Below are 22,948 nucleotides of genomic sequence, written 5' to 3' on the forward strand. Positions count from 1 at the left end.
CGCCGGAACGAGGCATTGCGAGAAGCCGGATAGCATAGCGGATGGCCGGACTAAGCGTCATGGTTTCTCCTCCCACAACGGGTATGCCGCAATCACATAATGCATGCACTGGAAGATGGCTGCAACCAAACTTGGCAGGGCGCTCATGTCCGCGGCTCCATAGCGCCACAAAGCGAGAAGCGCGAGGCGAGAGACAGTCGGAAGTGGAGAAGTGGCTATTCATGTGCCGTCACTGCTGTGCAAGTGCTCGAGACATTGCCAGGCCAGCTCCACGCACAACCGTATGAGTACTGCAGAAATCTTTTCCGCAAAAGCACTAGATGGCTTTGTGCGTCCAAACTTTGCGGCGAAACGTAAGAGGTGCAGGCCTAGGGCCCAGATCACATGAGTGGCTTGCTGTTTACGAGCGGTAGCAAGTCCTCGAGAAAAAAAATGCTGCAGACGGTCAGCAACAGGGAGGGTGCAGTTCGCGCGCGAGAGCGAGAGCGAGAGAGAGGGGTCGAATCCCATGTACCAAGTACATTCAGCGACCACTTTATACCAGAACCACTCATGTGTCCGTCTCTTAGGCCCGTTACACTGGTTCTTATGCCGTTGAGTCCACAATCACACCATCGGCGTGCTGGATTGAGTAAAAGTGCCCGTCTCAAAACAGACTGGTAGGCCACGACGGTCCCGCTTCGTGACGATGGCGTGCAGGGGGGCAAAGGGCCAGATCGGGTACGCCACTTGCTAGCGAGCCGTAGGCGCAGGCTGCGTGTTACAGCTGAGGGGGTTTGTACGGGTCGAAGAGTGGTGCCCCGGGACGCAAGCCTATTCGCGGGCCTGCAACAGCGAGCCACTGAGAGTACCGTGCACACAACGGTTTCTGTTGCGTCTGGGTGTTGTTTTTTTTGCTAGTACTCTTGCATTCATTGTCATGTATACGCAGAACAGTAGCAAAATCCAAAACATACTTGCCCATCCAGGGTTGTTTACTCTGTGCTGTCAGTATAGGGGGGGGGCAGAGCACGCTGTCATGAAGCATGCACTCTTCTGCAGCAACACGTAAGCGGGCTGGTGCTTTGGCACTCCATTTGCCGAGTCTCTGATCTGACGTCTATCCACATGGTAGGGGTCAGAAGGGGGCGTTCTGCAATGGAGCGTGTCACGCATCTGAGGACATGTGCAGCACGTTGCAACGCCCTGTCAACGGTCTCGAGCATGGCCTGGATGGGGTTGCCCAATGGATATTTTGTCGACTACTGGCATGCTTCACAACATGTCACAGTCCATGGCACAGCATGTTTCTGCTCAGTTGGTACGCAGGCCACCAGCTTTGGTGAAACTGTTTTGGCCGTTTGTGCCAGTGTCTCCCTCATCACGTTGCCACCCCAAGGCTGATCGGTATACCCAAGCACGCTAGGCATGCAAAATCCTCGACGGCTCCGTATGTATGTATGTACGTACATATGTACGCACCATGGACATAGGTATATAAGTAGATAGGTGAGTTATAGCTTCGTATATGGTATACTGCTGCGTGCCTGTAGGAAATTCTCCGAGACAGCTGTCATTTGTCGGGTTGGCGCTGGTCTTGTGAATGACTTGCAGCAGCCGGTTGAAGGCTTCCGGAGTGGTAAGATGAGAATGTCGTATCATGTCGAATCAAACAAAGACCGTGTGTGATGGAAAGCTACCAGGTCGGGGTACGAGACAATCGCTGCTGTACTGCGTGTCATCCTTCTACAGCCGCATAGACAGGTCAATTGTCGCGCGGCATCGTGTGTGGCTGACTGTGCATATATGCATATTTTGTATCCATGGACGGTTCATGCGACCATGATCATTGTCGTCGTCGTCGTCTTGGACATTGTGCGGTTTGCAGTTTCGTAGATTGCAGTTTTGCAATGAGCCATGGTTGACCGGTCAAGGCAAGAATACTCGAAGCGCCATGTTATCAATGAACTATCTACGCGACGGCAAAGCTTGGCAGCGATAGTAGGATACTAGCTACCGACGTTGACCCACTATCTAGAGGTCAACGAGGCCTCCAATCTTGGTCTGCACACGCACGGGATATCTCACCATGTGGAGGCAGGCGAATCAGACTTTGGGACATGTTCACGCAGGAGCGAGCATGGTGGTAGTCGTGTGGCCCGTTTTGCAAAAGACGTACGAGGGCGGTTGATTATGCCCATACGCGGCATAGTGCAATTGCTCGACGTATAATTGCCTGTTGCTATAGCTTGACTTTTTTTAATCGGGCCTCTACGCTGGCCAAAGTGCTGGAGCAAGTCATAGTTTGCGGCGCCTGAGCAGCATGCCGCAAAGGGAATCCATGTCTTGAAGTAGCAGTCGGTCGGTGGTAGACGCCGACAAGGGCCCAATGAGCATTTGGCCGCACAAGGCACGGTCGATCAAAAAAGCATGACCCAAGAGATGGAATCGAGTCGATAGCTAGGATTCCGAGAATCCCAGCGGTGAGCGTTGACAGGCGAGCGGAAGCGGGGACTAGATCTGAGGGATTGGGCATAGGCGCCGATGGACGGATAGAGAGTAAGTTCCTGTTACGAATGGGATTGAGGCCGCCAGACACATTGAAACCAGAGAGTCGCGATGCAAAGTTTATCAGGCCGACAAGCAGGCATAAGACGGGAAGCGTGCAGGAGGGACGCTGGCGGCACAGGACGGGACAGGCGAGGCTTATGCTGGGAAGGGGGTGGGAGGGAACGGACGGGACAGTGGGTGTGGGCGGATGTGTCCATGTCTGTTCTGCTGTCGCGTCGCATCGCATCGGCAGGCGTGGAAAGCGTCTGGTCCTGCCATGGCGACTGCCACCATGGCACACACTATGGGGACAATGGCACACAATACGAGGGCGACTGGAGCCGTGTGGACAGGCGGGCAGGTGGCAGAGAGGCCTTGGCTTGGCTCGGTTTGCCGGATGGGCCTCCGCGCTCAGCCAAGTCGTAGGCTGGCGTGGATCGGAGGCGTGCATGGCCGGCCGGCCTCGACGCAGTGGCATGCCATGATTCGCATGCCGGGGTGGGTGTGCAGGGCCTGCAGAGGCGACGCAGTGTCTTTGATTGTGGGCGCCGAGAGGCACAGTGACACGGGCAGCCGACAGCAGCCGCCCTAGGCTTGCCTTGCCTCTGCCTCGTTGTCGCACGCCCGTTCCCTAACCTGGAGGTGGGCGGGCAGGGCAGGGAACAAGGAAGAATCTGCAGCTAGCAGCCCATGGGCGGGGGTGGTCGGGGGGCCGTGGGCACAGAGGTTCAGGTACATCTCCCGCGGTGGAGCGCATGAGTTTCGCAATCAAACAAGTGCGAGTCGACGGAGGAGCATGGCGCTGGGCCCCTTTGGGGGAGGCTGCGGGCGCTGGTGTTGGTGATGGTGTGTGTGATGTGGACGTGGTAAGTGTTTAGGTCGTGGTGGTGGTGGTGGTGGTGTGGTGGTGGTGGGCGTTGGCGTTGCGGGTCGTCGAAGTGAGAGAATTAAGGAAAAAAAAACAACAATCAAAGGGAGACAATACCGTGTTTTGATTGTATGTATGTACTATGTACGGAAGCGTGGATGTACGTGTGTGTGTGTGTGTGTGTGTGGATGTACGTACGCCTGTATGTATGTCGTATGTATGTATTGTATGGATATGATGTGTGTGTATGTGTGTGTGTGGTCAATGGACTGGACACGGCGCGGGGCCCAATCCTCTGGCGCGCCGGCGCGCGGTGGACCGGCACAGCCAAACCGGGCGGCCACGCTGCAGACGGTGATTCCATGTCGCTATACTACACACATACGGCCGTGGCCAGCTCTTGGTGGTGTCGTTCGCAGCGCAGGGATTGCTGACGTTGGCTCTACTGCGGCGAACATCAGTGGGGTGCTGCGCTGCTAAGAGAAATAATTAGTAGCCTTCACTCCATCATAATCCACTCTTTTCCCTCGCCCGTCGCTCTCGCCCTCGCCCTCCTCCACACCCCGCCAACACCTACCACCCCGACACTGCTCACCCTCTTCCCCCCTCCCCCCTCCCCATCCACCACCCCCATCTCTCGTGCCGCCGTCTCGAACGTGCATCACCACCCTCTGTCCCTCGACGACGCTCAGTCCTGCCCCTGACGCATCCCCCGCCTGCCGACAACAGCGGTGCGCAGCTTGGCTCGCGCCTCCGCCTGATTGGACGATAGCCGGACGGGCCCCATCACCCTCCTACTCTCTGCCTGCTGGCCTGCTCTCCCTTGGTTCTGCTCCCAGACCCCTCACCAGCAGAGGCCACCGCCCATTGGCGACCAGGATTCGCCCGCCCGCACCTTATAGTCCCTCACTGTCGCTTCTCTTGACCCACGGGTGTCTCTGACTTTGCATCTTGCTCAACTGCACCTGTCCACCTTCGTTTATCTCCGTCGATCCCCGCGGGACCCTCATCCGGCCCACTATTTCCCATCACGCCTCCTCTCTGCTCTGTCCTGCCCTGCCCTGCCGGCAATGGACACAATGAACTCCTTCACCTCCTTCGTCAACCCCCAGGACCTGGAGAACCACGGCGCCGGCGACTTCCAGGACTCGTTCTGGCAGATGCGCATCGACCATACTGGCTTCCCCCAGCCCTACGATGCCGCCGTCATGACCTCGACCGCCGACCGCACCAGCAGGAAACAGGACTCGGCCCTTGACCTCACCTCCTTCTCCAACCAGACCTACCCATGCATCCGCCCAGAAGACGACTTCACCACCTTTGTCAACACGGCCCAATCAACCCCAACCTCCAACACGCCCTCGCCCCACGAGACCTTCATCTTCAGCAATGCCAATTCGCCCGGCGACTTCAACCGGGAACAGAGTCAAACCAGCTCACCCGAGACGTGTGCCGACTCCCTGCCCACTGACACCTGGCCTGCTATCCACATTCCTCAGCCCATCAAGCAATCGACTGTCTCAATTGCTCTCGATAAGAACAAGAACCGTGCTGAAACACAAATCAAGACTACCGTCACCATGGATCCCCTCTCCCCCCACTACCAATGGATACGCTTCCCCCGTCAAAATCTTGCAAAGCCAAAGCAAATGGCCAGCACCGAGGAAGTCGAGGCGAACGAGAAGAACAACAGCACCGCCCGCTTGCAACTGACTTTGGTCTTGGCAACTGCAGTTGACAAGCCAGAGGGCCTGGAGCGTGCTTTCCGTCGTGCACGGGGCGATGAGCCAACCCCGCGTCGCCCGCGTGGAGTCGCCATTACCGACATTGCTAAAGAGGACCGATGCCACCCTCAGAACGGCGGCGCAGTCATCATCTGCGAGGGCTGCAAAGAGCGTGAGGCCAAGAGGTTCAACCGCAAGAAGAAGCGGGAAGCAGACGACGAGAAGGAGTGGTCGAGCTACGAAGATGACCGCATCATCATGATCAACGAGAAGGAGTTCAAGAGGTGGCAGGACAACGACAGCCCAGACTTCTCTTCTGCTGCGAAGAAGGTTGAGTTCGTTATGCGAATTACATGCTACTGTAGGCATCAAGAAGACAAGTCGCCAGTAGGCTACCGCGTTATTTTTACTTTCAAGGACGCCAATGATCACTTGCTCGCCCAAGAGATTTCTGAGATTGTTCAAATTACAGACGACCACAAGAACAAAGAGAACCCATCAGAGACTCTGAGTGCTCTGACCATCCCCACGGGCCCCCACGAGGCCATGCCTATGCAGTATGCAGTTCCCATATCAGAATACTCTCCTACCGTCTGCAGTAGCCAGTACTCGCTACCCACTACCCCCATTGTTCCCCAGACACCAGGCCTGCCTCACTCTCAGAGTGTCTTCTTTCCACGAGAAGCACAGTACTCTCGAATGATGGGCTCTACTATGGCCGCCCAGGCATCCAACCAAACTGGTATGGGTTTCTACGGCACTGGCATGCCTGCACCACCGCCAACCCAGCAATACGCCAATCACCAACGGGGACAAAGCTACTTCCCACCGACCATGCTGAGTCCGACAGGAGAACAGGTCCCTAGCCAGAACGGCTACGCGCTTCAGCGTCCTCACTCGTTGGATAGCTTCCCACAGACGTTCAACTTTCAGTTCCCGGCACAACCATCATATCCACAAATGTACTCGTCCCAGCCACCATCTCGGGCCACGTCACGACCAGCATCACCAACATGGGATCAAGGAAGAGGTGCCAAAAAGATGCGTGCCCAGCCGGGATTCATGTTGTATGAAGATTTCGAAGAGTGAAATCTCCATGACACGAAAGTACGAATTATGAACACACCTAAAAAAACCTAGCAACATGCATAGCGGGCATTATGAGCGGCGTTCAAAGGCATGTATTGTAATAGTGGGTGACGAATTTGGGAGGAGCATTGGGTCATTACGGAACAGCTCCGCGTGTATTCTTTGGCACGCTTCTATTCATCGGCACTTGTGGCACCATGGGCTTCGGCCAAACTGGTCCTGGGAAGATGTGTTTTTGACCAATGAGGTCCTTCACACTTACGTTTTCAACATGAATGCCCAGAATGCTCGTCTTTTTGTTTCGATTTGGGAGAGGCTCACGGATTGAGAGCCATAGAATTGTCGCGGTCTTTTTTTTTACTTGTTGGATACTACGACTTTAATTTTTAGACTAACACCCTTTTTTTGTAACCAAATTCTATACATTGGTTGTTTCCCTCCGCAGGGACAATGACAGATTTGATATATTGTCTTGTCATGTCGAGTGTGAGTAAGTGTGAGCGCGCTTGTGCTTTTCAGCTGTCCACGTTCCGTCGCACCTTCCCTTCCCAGTCCCCCACGATTGCGCATCGTCCCACATGCAGGCGGTGCACATTACTGTTTCGCCGAAGAGCGAGCGGCTTCGTTCGTGGGGCCCAACAACGATACCCCCTTGTCTGTGCATTTGTTGTCCATAGTAGTCAAGTCACATCATCCGCGCACTCTCTGTCTCTCTCTCTTCTCGCGCTTGCGCAATCCAATCTGTCTGCATCAGCCCAGTCCCCCTCCCCCGTCTACGTCCATTCCCTTTCCCCTCCTCCCTCCCCCTCCAGTTTTTTTAGTCCGTCGATTCAGTAAGACGATACCCCCCCCTCCGTTATTTTTCGCCTTCCCGGACTCTTCCGTTTCACGCTGCCTTTACGTTACTATCGACCCAAAAAGGGCCATATTTTTTCACTGTTCGTTTTCCCTTGTATGTAGACTATAATGTATGCTTCTTCACTTCTTTTATCATTCCTCTTCCCGCACACCTTAACTTGCGTGTATATATACCCAACCTTGAAGAATGAAGGAAAGAAGAAATGTTAAGCAATATACTTTTATCAAACTAACTCTCTCCTCACTTATTAGTACTTTCCCCCCTTTCATCCTTTCGCCCTTGCCCGCACACAAGAACTATCTGAAATATACACACGTGCAAACTCTAGCCCCCCCTTCCCAACACCGCCCTCTTAGCTACATAAGCGTCGTTTTTTTGTGCTCGCTGCCCACCCCCTCCCTTTTACCCCTCTCTCTGCCTTTTCCCCCGCCACTTCATGTATTGTCTATCACATGATCTGGGCTTATTACGCATTTTTTTCCCCTCAACCTTCCCCCCCCTCTCCCACCGCCATAATGCCAACTTTTTTCGCGTACGTCGTCGTTGCGAAATGAGGCGAATGCCTTCCCAGTTTGCGCTTGAAAGTGATTGGGCTGCGCAAAAGGGAGGGAGGGGGGGAATTAGAGTTTGAAGGGGTACATCCGCGGGAAGTACCGATCGGTGTGAGTAACCTGTATAGGTTGCAGATGGCTATGTCTGCATGTATGTATGTATGACCGCAGCTTTTCTGTTATGAATGTATGTATGATCGGAGATTTGTGCTTGATGGGGACTTTTGTTTCTGCGGGGGGAAGAAGGTTAGGGTTTGGGGATGTGAGTATGCACATGCGTGAGTGACGTAAGTTTTTAGGGAAGTGAGATATCGGGGGGCATGTAGTTGCCGGATTTGATTGAGTTGGAACTTTCCTGGGGGAATCGAGACAAGCGGTTGTAGTAAAGGGGGGGGAGGGTAAGACGGGGAGGGACGGCGAGTGTGGATAAGGGTGGAAGAGGGTAAGACGGGAGGGAGGGACGGCGAAGGTATTAGATGAAGAGAGAGAACGGGGCTTCAAGAATTGATAACAGAGGGTGAACCTGGTGTGTGTAATACGTATATCCATATATTCATCAGATAAACTTTCCCATAACTCATATCTGACCGGGCAGAATAAAGTAACTCCTAGTAGCTGAATTCCAAAACGATTTCGGTATCCACCAATGCAAACAAGGGACTCGTTGATACATAACGGCATGGAAAAAAAGCTTTGCCAAAAAAAGCCCATCCAATGAAAAAAATCGACATGAAAATAAAAATGCGAAAAAAGGACCGTCACAAGACTACTGAAAGCCATGCTAAAAACCTAAAAACCGTAATGGAGAAGGTATGGCGACTGACTACAACGACTCACCACACACACCACTCACGAAACCGAAACGCTTGGCTCTTCCTTACCCCGGAGCGCTGGCAACGGGCCGAAGCCGTCTAGGTCTCATCGGAGGGAAGGCAGATCGACTATAACAGCATGCATGGTTCCAAAGATGCGCCATGCACGGCAGATGTAAACGGGTGGGTGACACAAAGCCCATGTGGTTTCGCATAGGCTAAAAGCCTGCAGCACCAGCTTTCCTGTACTCTTGGAAGTTGTTGACCATGAGGATCGATGGGTCTTCGTGGCGACGAAGCTCTTCCTCCCATTTCTCTTCTTCTTGTGCGTGCGTGGCTTCAAAGGCGGCGGATTGGCCTCGGTGGAAGTATAGTGGTGCGCGCTTGAGGAGGGCGACGTCTTGCGTTACGAGGATGTGCTTGACGCTTGATCCTGTTGTCTTGTTAGCGATTTACCCTTGGTTCTCAGTTCAGCAGCGATACATACCAGGTGTCTCGTACTTGGCTTGTAGGAGAAGCTGATCAACAATGTGTCGCAACCCACGAGCACCAGTACCCATCTTGCTGGCTTTGCGTGCAATTTCCCGCAGAGCTCCTGTGGTGAAGCGCAGCTCAATATTCCTAAGATACGACTTGTGCTCCTCCTGCCGGATGAGGCTGTCCTTGGGCTCAGTGAGTACACGAACCAGGGCGTCTTCGTCTAGAGCTGCCACCGCACAAACGGTGGGTATTCTGCCAATAAGTTCAGGTATCATGCCGAATTTCTGCAAGTCTTCTGGTTGCACATGATCAAGCACATTGACCTTGTCTTCCTTTACGACTTGTCTGATGCCAAAGGGGTTTGGCACTTCTGACTTTGGTGGAACAAAGAAGGGAGCGTCCTTTTTGAACAACTCGGCCTCTGGACCTCTCAACATGGTACCATCAGCAGCCGCATGTGCGCTGGATGACCGTATTGACGCCCCGAAGCCCATGCCACTTTTAGATTTCCGGTCGAGGATGATCTTGTGGAGGTTCGAGAATGCGCCGGTACATATGAAGAGAATGTTGTCAGTTCGGATGTTGAAGACCTCGCCCTTACTTGCTCCTGGACCAGGAGGTTGAGGCGTGTCCATTCTACCAGTGCCACCGGGTCTGTTGGCACTCTTCTCTGGCTTGGCTTGCACCTGCACAGTAGTACCCTCAATGATCTTGAGGAGGGCTTGTTGGACCCCCTCTCCACCAACGTCCTTGCCGTATGATATCTTTGTGCCAGCAATCTTGTCAATCTCATCCAGTACTATGATGCCATGCTCTGTCGCTTCAATGTCATAGTTTGCAGCAGAGAACAAACGAGCTACACATGATTCCACATCATCACCAATGTATCCAGCTTGTGTGAAGGTGGTGCAATCAGACATGGAAATGGGCAGGCCCAGTGTCTTTGCCAGTGTCTTGCACATGAGCGTTTTGCCAACACCTGTTGGACCGAGTATGAGCACATTGGACTTTTCTATCAGCAGCTGGTGTTCGCTGTTGTCAATTAACGAGTCAGGGTCTGCCGGGGAGTCCGACGCCGGCCGATACGCTGGGGCTTCGCTGAAGGATTGCGGGTCATTATGATTGTGCAATTCTACGGTAGACTGCTGGCCCGGAAACTCGTCTACTGTATTTATTAGTCGCGTGATCAGGTTGGTAGCAGAGCCAAGGTGAGGGTTCGGTGTAGTGTACCTTCTACAGGATGGCGGAAGACGGACGCCCTCCTCTGGGCCTGGGCCTCCAACCTCGCTTGCTCCTGCTGCTGTCGCTTGAGCTCCTGTATGCGCAGATGGTGCTCATGGACCGCCACGCTCAGGACTATCTTTGCGCGATCCTGGTCGACAACGAATTGGTCGAGATGCTGGCGCAGGACCTTGGGCGTGATGACCCCGGCACCTACACTGCTTGCGCCGCCCAGCGGGCCCCGGGTTGGCTGGTCTGGCTCGTAGAAAGAAGAGAAGCCCTGGCCGCTAAAGTCGGATCGATGAAACCTCGACGACTTGCGGGTATGTGACAACGGCAGGGACAGTGGCAGGCGGGTGGCGCGCGAGATGCTGTAGAGAGCAAGGTAGGAGGCGCGTGCCTGTGGCGAGACAGCAGCGGGGAGGGCGCGCTGGAGCGGCCTGGAAAGTAGCATCGTGACTGAGAAGGGCATGCAGAGGGCTTCACATGACAGGAGTCTATGTATATATAGTTGGAACAGAGAGCAGAAGTCACGAGCGCTATTCAATAGCCCCAAGGCGGCTGCGACAGTTACCGTGGTTGAGCCGCGAGCTTGTGTCCCCACGTCGAGCTGAGATGCGGGGGAAGCTCCCCACGGCAGCCGATGCCGATAAGGGACTCGTTGCCGCGCAGTGGAAACATAGCCGCCAACGCCCTCCGCGACGCCTGTTGCAGTTAGCCCTCGCCCCTCGCCCCTCCGCCCGCCTTCAGTAGTGTTATAGTAGTATTAGTAGTAGCGGAGAATTGTGCGCTCATCTCGCTGGGCATTATGCTATGTCTACTGTTGGGACAGGTGGCGGGGGCGCGATGCCCCATCCAGCCGCCAGCGAGCTATGACGTTGTGTCGTTGGGTCAACGCCCTTTCGTTGAGTCCTGCCCTGCGCTGGAAGCGGGTTAATGACCCCGCAAAAAGGAAATGATTTCTCCTGCAGATAGCCTATGAGCCTCGTTTTTTTGCCATTGCTCTTTTAAATAGCTGCGCAATTGCTCTGTCCGTTGTCGCTGTCTTGCCCTTCATAGCAAACCCCTCCCTGGATACTTTGCGCGCCTGACAACGCCCCATCCCACACACACGATGGAGCTCAACCAAGCTGCAGCAAACTCGACGACGAGCGATGCACCGGGCAAGATACCCAATGATGGAACCGGTACGCGCTGCCCCTGCCAATGCCCCGCGCAATTGACTGATCTGACGGCTATCCACAGGCATCATCCAACTCGACGGCTATCTAGAGCCCTTCAAAGACTCCCTCAAGAGCCGCTTCTCAAAGGCCCAGAAATGGATCAAGACAATTGACGAGACAGAGGGGGGCCTGGAAAAGTTCTCGCGGGTGCGTAGTTTGTTCATCTCGCTGCCACGCAGTCACTGACGGCGCTTGCAGGGTTTCGAAAAATTCGGCTTCAATGTCCAGCCCAATGGCGATGTCGTATACCGCGAATGGGCTCCCAATGCCCTGCGTGCCTACCTCATTGGCGACTTCAACAACTGGGACCGCGATGCGACACCCATGACCAAGAACGACTTCGGTGTCTTCGAGGTGACGCTTCCTAACAAGGACGGCCAGCCTGCCATCCCTCACGATTCCAAGATCAAGGTACATTGGTTATGCATCCTCAGTCCAACGCACAACTGACAGAAACAACTAGGTCTCATTTGTAACCCCCAATGACCACGCCCGCCAGGAGCGCCTCCCTGCCTGGATCACCCGAGTAACCCAAGACCTCAGCGTCTCCCCCGTATACGATGCGCGCTTCTGGAACCCTCCCCAGAAGTATGTATGGAAGAACCAGCGCCCACCAAAGCCCAAGAGTGCGCGAATCTACGAGGCTCACGTTGGTATATCCTCGCCCGAGCCAAAGGTTGCTACATACAAGGAGTTTACACAAAATATTCTCCCACGAATCCAGCGCCTGGGATACAACACTATACAGTTGATGGCAGTCATGGAGCATGCCTACTACGCCAGTTTCGGATACCAGATCAACAGCTTCTTTGCTGCAAGTAGCAGATATGGTCTCCCAGACGACCTCAAAGAGCTCATTGACACTGCACACGGCATGGGCATCACAGTGTTGTTGGATATGGTGCACAGCCACGCATCCAAGAATGTACTTGATGGCCTGAACATGTTTGACGGCAGTGACCATCTTTACTTCCATTCCGGTCCAAAGGGACGACACGACCTATGGGACAGCAGACTGTTCAACTATGGCCACCATGAAGTGCTGCGCTTCCTTCTCAGCAACTTGCGCTTCTGGATGGAGGAGTACCGTTTTGATGGTTTCCGATTCGATGGAGTCACCAGTATGCTGTACACCCATCACGGTATCGGAACGTAAGTATTGCCAGTTTTCCTATTCCTGTATACACTGACACCCTTACAGGGGCTTCTCTGGTGGCTACCACGAGTACTTTGGCGACTCGGTAGACGAAGAGGCAGTCGTCTATCTGATGCTTGCAAACGAGCTATTGCACACCCTTTACCCTGACTCCATCACGATTGCCGAAGACGTCTCTGGTATGCCTGGTCTCTGTGTGTCACTCTCTCTAGGTGGCATAGGGTTCGACTACAGATTAGCCATGGCCGTACCAGACCTTTACATCAAGTGGTTGAAGGAGAAGCAGGACATTGACTGGGACATGGGCGCCCTTGTCTTCACTCTGACAAACCGACGTCATGGCGAGAAGACCATTGCCTATGCCGAGAGCCACGACCAAGCGTAAGTCAACTTCAACATACTTACAAATGTATGCTAACACAATACAGACTTGTGGGAGACAAGACACTTCTCTTCTGGCTCTGCGATGCACAGATGTATACCAACATGTCAACGCTCACCGAGTTGACACCTGTGATTGACAGGGGTCTGTCGCTGCACAAGATGATCCGATTGATCACTCATGGTCTCGGAGGCGAAGGTTATCTCAACTTTGAAGGCAATGAGTTTGGTCACCCAGAGTGGCTGGACTTCCCCCGTGAAGGCAACAACAACAGCTTCCACTATGCTCGCCGTCAATTCAACCTCCCAGATGACGAACTCCTCCGTTACAAGTTCCTGAACGACTTTGACAGTAAGATGCAGTGGACCGAGGAGAAGTACGGCTGGCTCCACTCGCCACAAGCCTATGTCAGTCTCAAGCACGAAGGCGACAAGGTCATTGTGTTTGAGCGCGCTGGGCTGCTGTGGATCTTCAACTTCCATCCTCAGAACAGCTTCACAGACTACCGTGTTGGTGTGGAGCAGGAGGGCACCTACAGGATTGTACTGAGCACCGATAGCAAGATCTATGGTGGCCACGGAAATGTGGATGAATCAACTAGGTTCTTCACCACTCCCTTCGCCTGGAACAACAGAAAGAACTTTTTGCAAGTTTACATTCCCAGCAGGACTGCCATTGTAAGTCGCATCTCTTATCCTCTCTACAAGTACACCATGCTAACGAATTACCAGGTCCTTGCGCTTGAGAGCACTTTGTAGACTGCTTGATGATAGATAAGCGATACTAGCCAGAATGATTAGCGGCATTTATTATAGAGCGAATAGATATGCGATGAAATGATACCATCTCTTTTCAGGGACACATTCTTGGATGTGATGCAGTAGAAAGCAATGTGCATGGTGCCGGCGTAGAAATCGTACCGTTGTGCTGGTTCACGCTATATTTTACGTGGACGTTAGGTGACGTGAGTGGGCGGGGCTAGTAATCGTTGAACCGCGGAACGAAAATTTCTCTTCCGCCAATACCGGCGTCATTCGACACATTGAACAACGGGAGAACCATTATCGCATGGCTCCCGTGATTTGAGATCAATATCGTCATATTCGTTCCAGTTTCAAGTTTATCCATCGAAACAGCAATAGCCCGGCTAGCTCAATCGGTAGAGCGTGAGACTCTTAGTCTTTCACGGTCTAACAGACACGATTACTCAGTACATCTCAAGGTTGTGGGTTCGACCCCCACGTCGGGCTTGTACGTTTTCTTTTTTTGCTCTTCTTCATTCTTCTCTCTCATAGATGTTTGAAGTAAACTGTTTTTTTTGGTTCGTTGTATCTTCGGACTGAACAACGATCTCTGAGTTATCGGAGAAACAAGAAAATTTGTTTTTGCAGTATTTGGCTAGACCAAGGTAATTTAAGCATTCAGTAATACACAGATAAATCTCTATTTTGATGTTCTACAGAGTGTATCGTTTCTATACAATAATCTGACAACCATCTACATTCACACCAGCACGTCTACCCCCTTGCTCTAGCCTTCAACTTCAACACGCCCTCATCTTCCGCCCCACTATCCCTCTTCATCTGCGCCTCAACCATTCTCCCGATATTCCGTCCATCCTGCATAACACCACCCCTCAGCAACTCGGTGACAACTCTTCCTCTGACAAACGTCTCCTCCACCAACCCCTCAACATGCTCCGGTCCCACACGTCCATACCACACACCCGCCCCACCAAGCTCATTATTCCCTTGCATACTCGGCGGGACATACATGATGACGTTTCCCGCGTACTTGTGGCCCCCGATGTGACTTATGAGTCCCACATCTGCATCTAGCCCTCTGCGCTGGAATTCGCTGCGAAATGCGGATTGCAAAAGTGGGCCGAGGATGCCGCAGCGCTGGTCGCGGCCGCCGTGGCCGCAGATGAAGATTGTGAGGGTTGTTATTTCCTGAGCTTCTGGGAGGGATGCTGCTTTTGATTCGTCGCGGGTTAGGTTGGCTTTTTGTGCTGCGGACAGGTTGGCGTGCATGGGGTGGAGGGTTTTGGCTTTGAGGTATGCGGTTGCGAAGTCGGAGAGGGAAGTATGGGTGTGTGGGAGGTTTTGGATACGCTTGAAGCTAGGGAAGAGGAGGGCTGTTGTTGTGTTGGGTGTGGTGCTTTTGGGGAGGGAGGAGGCGGTTATGAGAACGTTCGTGAAGGGCTGGAGATATTTTGTTAGTGTTTCTGTTCGGTTTTTTTTGGAGAGAAAGTACAGGATTGTCAAAACGAACCTACATCGAATCCCGGTGTACCTTTTCCTATCACACCTTTTAGTCCTTTGACGAACTCGCCCGTTTCGCCTTCTTCTTGCTCAATGTTGCTGGCCCAATCGTCTTTTCCCGTGCAGAACACGACTTGTTCTGAGTACGGGGCCATTGTGTTCAGCAGCGGTGTCTTGCGATCGATGTCGAGGTCTTTCGGCGCAGAGGCGCATTCGCATGTTGGCGAGGGACATGTTGGTGTGTATGGTATGAATGAGGATTGGAAGCGCAGGCGTGTGGTTGAGAAGGCGCGGATGGCGCGTGGGGTCAGCGTCCGCGGAAGTCGAGCGAACAGCATTTTTTGGCTGGAGGTCTACGGGATGTTGGGTGCGTTTGTGCTTGGTGAGATGGGCTTCGGAAGATTATGATGCAGGGCTCGGAATCGGTTCCGCGATGATGACGACGGAGGGCTCGGAGATAGTAGCGGAGCTTGGGGTCGGCTTTGTACGAGTTCTGCGAAGACATTTTCACGCATCATTGGTAAACAACATCGATATCGCTCAGAAAGCTACAAAAGTCATGAATATTGCGGCAGAAAATATGTGAAGCGTATATAATTGGGGCAACATTGTGCTATTCGTCTTCTAAGCTATGGATAGAAGAAACACAACAGCCATCGCCATGAGTGCTGCTTCAAATGCATGCGCAGAGCTCGAGCGGGCTGCAGTAGATTCTGGAATACGGCTACCCTCAAGGACACTGTCTGGAGCTAGACAAACTGCCTTATTCTCAACAGTACCGTCTGGAGACTTGATTGTGAAGAGCATAGGTACCACTTGGCGAACATTCTTATCATACAAGTCGAAATTCTCGCGATCATTTCCACCGCCATACACAGCCACAGGCAAATCACCGTAGGTTCGATAACCTTCTGGCAAGTCGATATGGGGAAGCCCAGTCAAGGTGCAATCGGTACTGGAGAAATTTGATGGGGAATCTTTTGCATTGTTAGAAAGAGTTCGTATACAAGTGGGTTGAAATAGAATGCCCCGTAAGGAAGAAGTCAACTAGAAAGAACGTACGTGATACCAATGGAACGTGTGTTCCACAAGCCTCTTCGACATCGCTTGGTTTATGACAACGGCCGTCCCACATGGACGGGGTGTTATGTACCAGGGATCTCATGCACTCGTCGCTCAACACACTGATACAATCTCCAGCTTCCTCCTGCGATGAAGAGTCTCGCGGTGGAAGCATGAACATACAGTATTCAGTCTGATTGTTTTGTTGACTCCCCACTAACGAACTTGGAACACTTAGGAAACCTTCCAACTGTTGCCAGGTTATACTGTCGCCGTAGACGATGCCTGGCTCGCGCCTATCGGTTATGGTAAGACTGACATACCAGGGCTCACGTGCCGACCCCTGAGCTAAACGAGCTGTGCCGGTTGAGTTGATAGGAAAATCGTCACGGGCTATGACTTGGATAGGGCCACTGCAGTTTTGCACTGATGAGTCGTTGAAGACCTGGGCATGAGCCGATGTGGAAAATAGTAGGTGTGCTACGAATAGCAAAACGACGTTGATCATTTTAACAAACATAACAGAGAAAAGGAGTAGTATGGTATGAAGTACTGGAACACTGAGTAGGGATTCCTCCCTGTTTACGGGGCGTCCATATTGTTGTATATCTTAGCCACATCTCAGATGCCACATGACGTGGAAGTGTTTCATCGGGGTTGGCGAAGAGGCGAAGCATACTACAGTCTGTGAGAACCAGTTAATGGTGCTGTTCAGTTAGGCTCCATCAGGAGGCGCCTCGCTTACGCCCTAGCTGTCCATCAAGGTGCGCGGAAGGTGCCGTTACCCGAACTAGCGAATGGACGTGAATGGTCACAACGAGCCCGCCTGTTACTAAAAGAGTACACCTTGGCATATTACTCCACAGATCTGCTATGATCGAGGATGTGAATAGGAAATAACAGGCATTCTAACTTGGCAATATGGCTCAGTGTGTACAGATTGAGATACTTGGCCCTTGGCCCTTGGCAGATTTCACTCTGGATTAGGCCCCCATGACGTAGGGACAGACCTTTGTGAGCCTTTTACGTACCGTTTCATCGAGATCGTGAGGAATATCGTAGGATATACACCATGTTACCGTGCCAGTTGATGCACTGCCTTGATACTGTGTGTTATTATTGTTATGGATCTGTAATGAATGAGGCACCGCTATCTTTAACAAGGGAAGCACGAATAGACGCTTGAAGCACTGTCTGCGTGTAACTGTACCCTATTGTCAGGCAGGGCATATTGGATCCTCAACTGGCCCCATTATCATTCCCCGTTCAGGCTTTTTGGTAGCACTAGAAAGCTTGGGTGCTGGCCTGACACGAAACGAAGGATTGATCTCAGCCATCGACCAAACTCAACAGTGACGTCGAACATGATTCCTAGCTCTGCTAGCCATACAGAACGACGATGCTGTTTGAGACAATCAATAAGCCACACGCTTGACCGGAAAACACGGATGGTAGAGCTAACAAACGGTCTCGATGTGAGAGTTGTGAAAAAGAGAAGCAGAGTGGAAGTCAGAAAGTATAAAGAGTCGAATGGGTTTGTTCAGTTGTCATCATCACAGCCAGTAATCAGTTCTTCAGTCAATTCCTTCATCATCAAGCAAAACTTCTCTTCGAATATCAGAAGATGCAGTACCTTACGCTCTTGCCGCTGCTTGCGGCTTTGACCTCTCATCCAGCTATGGCAGCTCCCTCTAGTCTCATGGCTCGTCAGGAGGACTGGGACGGAGAGCAAACTGGTGGCATCTTTTGCGAGTCAAGGCTGCAGCCAAACTGGGGTGATTGTAAGTTCTTACCCCTCTTTCTGATTCTCAGATCTTGTCACCGTTCGAACGCAGCCTAATCGATTTCGTTTTTGTTTCACAGGCAGCACCATCATGGATGGCAACTCGTACTTTGGCGAAGTTGATCCAAACCGGAGCGTCTGCCTCAATCCCAGAGCTTGCCGTGTCTGGACCGAGGGCAACTGCCGCATTTCGTTCTGCAACAACGAAAATTTCGAGATTTGCAACCCTGCATCGACCTGGGGCGGTAGAGCTAGAAACATTGAGTCCGAGTGCAAGAGCTCCGACACTGGCGGCTACCAATCCACTCCACCTCCTGAACCCTGGTCTGAGGTTGCTATCAGGCTCAACACGGATTGGCGCCGTCTGCCTGCAAGCCTCGTTTATGAGGAGATGTCTACCGAAGAGAACAACGTTCAGATGCAAACCTTGGGTGCAGAGGCGGATGAATTGGAAACCAGAGTACGTATCTCGATATAACATCTCCACCCTATCCACAGAGCTAACCGCATGAAACACAGCAAGCCGACCGCTTCTCAGACGTAGTCACACGAATCAATGTCTACAAGCCCGGCTCCGCCGTCTTCGTTGCCCAAGTTCCCAACGCTGGTGCTTACGAAGTCACAACTTCCAAGTCGGAGACCTTCTCCATCACTTCATCTTTGACTCTGGGTGCAAGCGCATGGGACGCTATCAGTGCAGAGATTGGCGTTTCTGCTAGCTTCGAGACTACCATGACCAACACTGTGGCTGTCACGATCAATATCGATTGTGAGGGGGGCACCGGTCAGGTGTACTGGCGCCCGTTCTTTGATGAGTACGAAGGTACGCTTGAGTCGAGTGGACAAAAGGTTACGATTTGGGTTCCGAAGGATACGGAGGCATCTCGCATGAACTACGACTACCAGTGCACTGGTTAAGCAGTTCGGAGTTTAGCGTATCGGGTCTTTGGTCTTTGTCTAGCTGGTAGTCTCGGGTGCCGTAACACATCTACTAAGTTGGACTCAGCTGAAGTTGGTTCATGAAAACACAATGGCAGATGTCAGGTCTTCCCCTCACGCCAGTTTCTTGATAAGTAGACTGTAACCTTGGACGTTTACTTAGCCATAGCTTGATACAATGCACACTTGTTATGCGCCTTCAACCTTCTTGAACCCCTGGAACTCTTCCGATGCCATCACAGCTGAGGCAGAGGACCTTTTTCAGGATTTGTGACCAACAAAAGACTAAGGAGGCCTCTCAGCTGCTATGGCACCTCGACCTTTTGCGTCTCCTCCTTAATAGGCAAAATCTCTTGCATAGGTAGCACTTCTCAACTTATACGCCTAGCAACCTGGACTGTAGCTTAGAAAACAGGGCCGTCAACTTTATCAAGAGTCGGTAAGTCTCAGTTAGGAAAGAGTCGCTTAATCCTCGCTATGCACCAGGCCTCATCAACTAAAGGATTGGGACTATCCGCATTGCCTAAGACATTGGGCTTGATCCAGCAAAGTAGCATTGCGGCTACTGCCCACACCTGCGATGGTGGGGGTCTGCATATCACCAGTCACCATCCAAACAAGGAAATCCCTCCAATATCTCAGCATACTACTATCGCACAACAGCCTTTACTCATACAGTCAATCAAACCACTTTTTTCCATAGATAATACTACTTGCACAAAACATACTATACATCTAACCTACACGCAAAAATTCATCTATCATACACACCTACCCCGTCTTCTCCCCCTTCGGCTTCCTCGGTGCCACGAAATTGCAAAGAGCACCACCGTTCACAGCAATGACCTTCCAGCCCTGCGGTACTATGCCATCAAATTCGTCACTGGCTTCATGCGAAGGACTAGCCTTCCAGATCTTGCCCGTTTCCCTATCGAACCACTCCTTCCCTGCTTCCGTCTTAAGTAGCTCAGATAGTACAAACTGCGCTACGGCCTTGCCATCCTTGGGATTGACCGAAGCCGGGAGCTTCGCAATGTCCGCTTCAAACTTGCGCTTGCCGTCGACTTGGACCACGCATTTGCGGGTCGTGGTTAGGAGCGGGATAATGGCGAGATCGGCTTGCGGAAACCCTGTTGCGAAGACTGTTGGGATGTCCGTGCTGGACTCTTGGGAGGTTATGCAGGTGGTGAGCAGGTGCCAGGATTCTTCTGCTACTCCTGGTGCGATGGGGGCGAGCATGCGGATGAGGTGGGCTACAGAGTACCATTTGAGATAGGATGTTGTAGGAGAGACGTGAGGAGTATCCCAGATGGTGTTTGTGAGTGTCATTAGGTCGCTGATGATGGTATTGAGGGAATAAGTTTGCGAAAAGGATTCTGTGACGCTGGCAATGGTTTGCTGGGTTTTGATCCAGAGTTGGGCTTCGTCTGGTTTGAGTGTAGAGATTAAGGTCTCTCGAGAGGCGGTTTTTGGATTTTCTAGTTGTGAGAGGTTTTGCAGGATAAACAAGAGATTCTCATCAATGCTCTTTGGGATAGCAAAACTTTCGACTTCGTCATCGGGTAGCCAGGAAGCAGCCGCTAGCTTCACGACTCGATGCAGCCAGCGTTGCACACCGATAATTTTCTTTTCGTCATATTCCAGCACATCACCGACCGGTGCTTGGAAGAGCATATGGGCACGCGTTGCATCTGCGCCGTACTTGGCAATTGTAGCACCGGGATCCACGCCATTGTACTTGCTCTTAGACATCTTCTCGTAGCTCACGTTTGGCGTTTGGCCAGTGGCTTTGATAAGAGGTTTGGAAGGATTCGTCAAGTCGACTTCATCTGGTCGAAGGAAGCGCCCGTTTTCAGGGTCGGTAAAGGTCTCTCCATGTACCATGCCTTGAGTGATGAGTCGAGTGAATGGCTCGCCATTCGTCAAATAGCCTTTCGGCCACGTTGAAGTCGTAGCGAGGAATTTTGAAATGAAGCGAGCGTACAGAAGGTGTAGGATGGCATGTTCCACTCCACCAATGTACAAATCCACTGGCATACCGCTGTTGGCTTTGACAGGATCGACCAGAGCGTCATCATTCTTAGGATCTAAAAATCTGAAAAAGTACCAGGATGAATCCATAAAAGTGTCCATGGTATCAGTTTCGCGTTCAGCAGCGGAGCCGCATTGCGGGCACGAGGTCTTTTTCCAATTCTCGTCTTCTTCTAGTGGGTTTCCCTTGCGACCTTGGAAGAAGCTGTCGGGTAAATCCGGTAGTTGGACGGGAAGGTCCTTTTCAGGGACTGGCACAGCACCGCAGGAGTCACAATGTATAATGGGAATGGGGGCACCCCAATACCGTTGGCGACTTATGAGCCAGTCCCGGAGACGCCAGTTTGCTGTTATTTCGGCTTGTTTGCCAGTGCTTACGATAGCCTGGACGACTTCGCGGGCAGCTTGCTTGGAAGGCATGCCGCCAAAATTCTCAATGTCAGCAGCAACAAATCCTCTTTCGGTTACGGGTACATCTTTCCCGCTTCGTGGTACAATTGGAGTAGGCAGATCGTTCTTCTTCGTAGACACAACTAACCTTATGGGCTCATCGCCAACGTTGGCTCGCCAGAATGCGTGATCTCGCGTATCGTGGCCAGGTACACCCATGACAGCACCAGAACCATAGTCATCCAGGACGTAGGGAGCCACATAAACAGGAATAGTAGGTCCAGCAGTACCGCGGACGTAAGCCAATGGGTTTCTGGCTACGATGCTCCGAAGCAGGAAGCCTTCTTTTGTGTCTGGAGGTAGGTCCTTTGCTCGTTCGATGAATGCGCGAAGGGACTCGTCCTGGGCAGCTAGTTTTTGGACAACGGGATGACTCAAAGACAAAGCAATGTACTGTACCCCAAACAAGGTATCAGCCCTGGTTGTGAATACATCAACAGGCTCAAAAGACACATCGCTACCTGTTGAGATGATTTCGAAACAGAGTTTTGCACCTTCCGACTTGCCGATCCAGTTTCTTTGCATAGCTAGTACTTTTTCTGGCCATCTGTCATGTGTTGCAAGAGCATCTAAATCTTTTAGTAAAGGTTCTTGAAACTCCTTGATTTTCAAAAACCATTGCTTCAACATGACCTTCTCTACCTTTGCGCCAGAACGCCAGGAGCAGCCATTGGCATCTACCTGTTCGTTGGCAAGGACCGTCTTGTCGACAGGGTCGTAGTTGACAAGAGACTCTGCTTGATATGCGAGGCCGCGGTCGTGGAGCATGAGGAAGATGCGCTGAGTGTGCTTGTAAAAGGCAGGATCGCATGTTCGTATTTCCTATGTACAAGTGGATCAGCTCCTGTGCTGTCTACCCAAAAGATGTTGCATACAGCGTCCCAGTCCCATCGACCACCCATTTGCTTCATCTGGGTCTTCATGGCTTTGATGTTGAGCAGCGTCCATTTCTCGGGATGGACTCCCCGCTCGATTGCTGCATTCTCGGCAGGCAGACCAAAGGCGTCCCATCCGATGGGATGCAGGACCTTGTAGCCCTGCATGTGCTTGAAGCGAGCCAGGACATCGGATATGGTGTATACTCGTAGATGTCCGAGATGAAGGGTGCCCGACGGATAAGGAAACATTGGCAGCACATAAGCATTGCCGCGGTCCGAAGTGCGTAGTTTGTGCCACTTGGAAGACAGCTCATCCCAATGCGGCTGCCATTTTGCCGTCAACGACTCCAAGCGCACATCGTCGGCCCTGTTCTTGGTGTTGCGCGTGACCGCCCATCGCGACGACGTTATACGCGTGTAGTGGTGAAGGGCGGGGCGACGGAGGGCACGCTGCCAGCCCACGGATTGCAAAAGTCGGCCTTGCATCTCCTACCGGCTCGGCACCTGGGCATTTGATACGGGCGTGGGATACATGGTCTGCCCGTCCGTATACAAAAGATGCACGGCACCACCCGAGTTGCGAAGAGTTCCCGCATTTTTTTGGGACCTGGGCCACTAGCCCGGCACGGAAACTAGTCCCATGACGG

General features: G+C 52.3%; 5 protein-coding genes across 5 annotated transcripts; 3 read left to right on the forward strand and 2 right to left on the reverse strand.

Moving 5' to 3' along the window:
• Positions 1–4,476: 4,476 nt before the first annotated feature.
• COCCADRAFT_798 (uncharacterized protein) lies at positions 4,477–6,210 on the forward strand (the record flags this gene model as incomplete). Its single annotated transcript, XM_007708957.1, has 1 exon — positions 4,477–6,210. One exon carries the CDS (start codon positions 4,477–4,479, stop codon positions 6,208–6,210), a length of 1,734 nt encoding a protein of 577 aa, XP_007707147.1.
• A 2,440-nt stretch (positions 6,211–8,650) lies between these two features.
• Positions 8,651–10,605, reverse strand: COCCADRAFT_82987 (uncharacterized protein; the record flags this gene model as incomplete). Its single annotated transcript, XM_007709062.1, has 3 exons — positions 8,651–8,865; positions 8,920–10,077; positions 10,143–10,605. The coding sequence occupies 3 exons, from the start codon at positions 10,603–10,605 to the stop codon at positions 8,651–8,653; spliced, it is 1,836 nt and encodes a 611-aa protein (XP_007707252.1).
• Positions 10,606–11,247: 642 nt separating this feature from the next.
• COCCADRAFT_800 (glycoside hydrolase family 13 protein) lies at positions 11,248–13,652 on the forward strand (the record flags this gene model as incomplete). Its single annotated transcript, XM_007708958.1, has 7 exons — positions 11,248–11,320; positions 11,379–11,503; positions 11,555–11,767; positions 11,820–12,508; positions 12,558–12,893; positions 12,941–13,571; positions 13,626–13,652. The coding sequence occupies 7 exons, from the start codon at positions 11,248–11,250 to the stop codon at positions 13,650–13,652; spliced, it is 2,094 nt and encodes a 697-aa protein (XP_007707148.1).
• Positions 13,653–14,038: 386 nt separating this feature from the next.
• Positions 14,039–14,197, forward strand: COCCADRAFT_82957 (uncharacterized protein; the record flags this gene model as incomplete). The annotated part of the gene is made up of 1 exon (XM_007709063.1): positions 14,039–14,197. A coding segment is annotated over one exon (159 nt), but the record flags the coding sequence as incomplete, so codon positions are not given.
• Positions 14,198–14,411: 214 nt separating this feature from the next.
• COCCADRAFT_83059 (uncharacterized protein) lies at positions 14,412–22,787 on the reverse strand (the record flags this gene model as incomplete). Its single annotated transcript, XM_007709064.1, has 4 exons — positions 14,412–15,098; positions 15,173–15,503; positions 19,718–22,245; positions 22,299–22,787. 4 exons carry the CDS (start codon positions 22,785–22,787, stop codon positions 14,412–14,414), a joined length of 4,035 nt encoding a protein of 1,344 aa, XP_007707254.1.
• Between the last annotated feature and the right edge of the window lie 161 nt (positions 22,788–22,948).

Source organism: Bipolaris zeicola (assembly GCF_000523435.1).
Source record: "Bipolaris zeicola 26-R-13 unplaced genomic scaffold scaffold_5, whole genome shotgun sequence".
Lineage (NCBI taxonomy): Eukaryota > Fungi > Ascomycota > Dothideomycetes > Pleosporales > Pleosporaceae > Bipolaris > Bipolaris zeicola.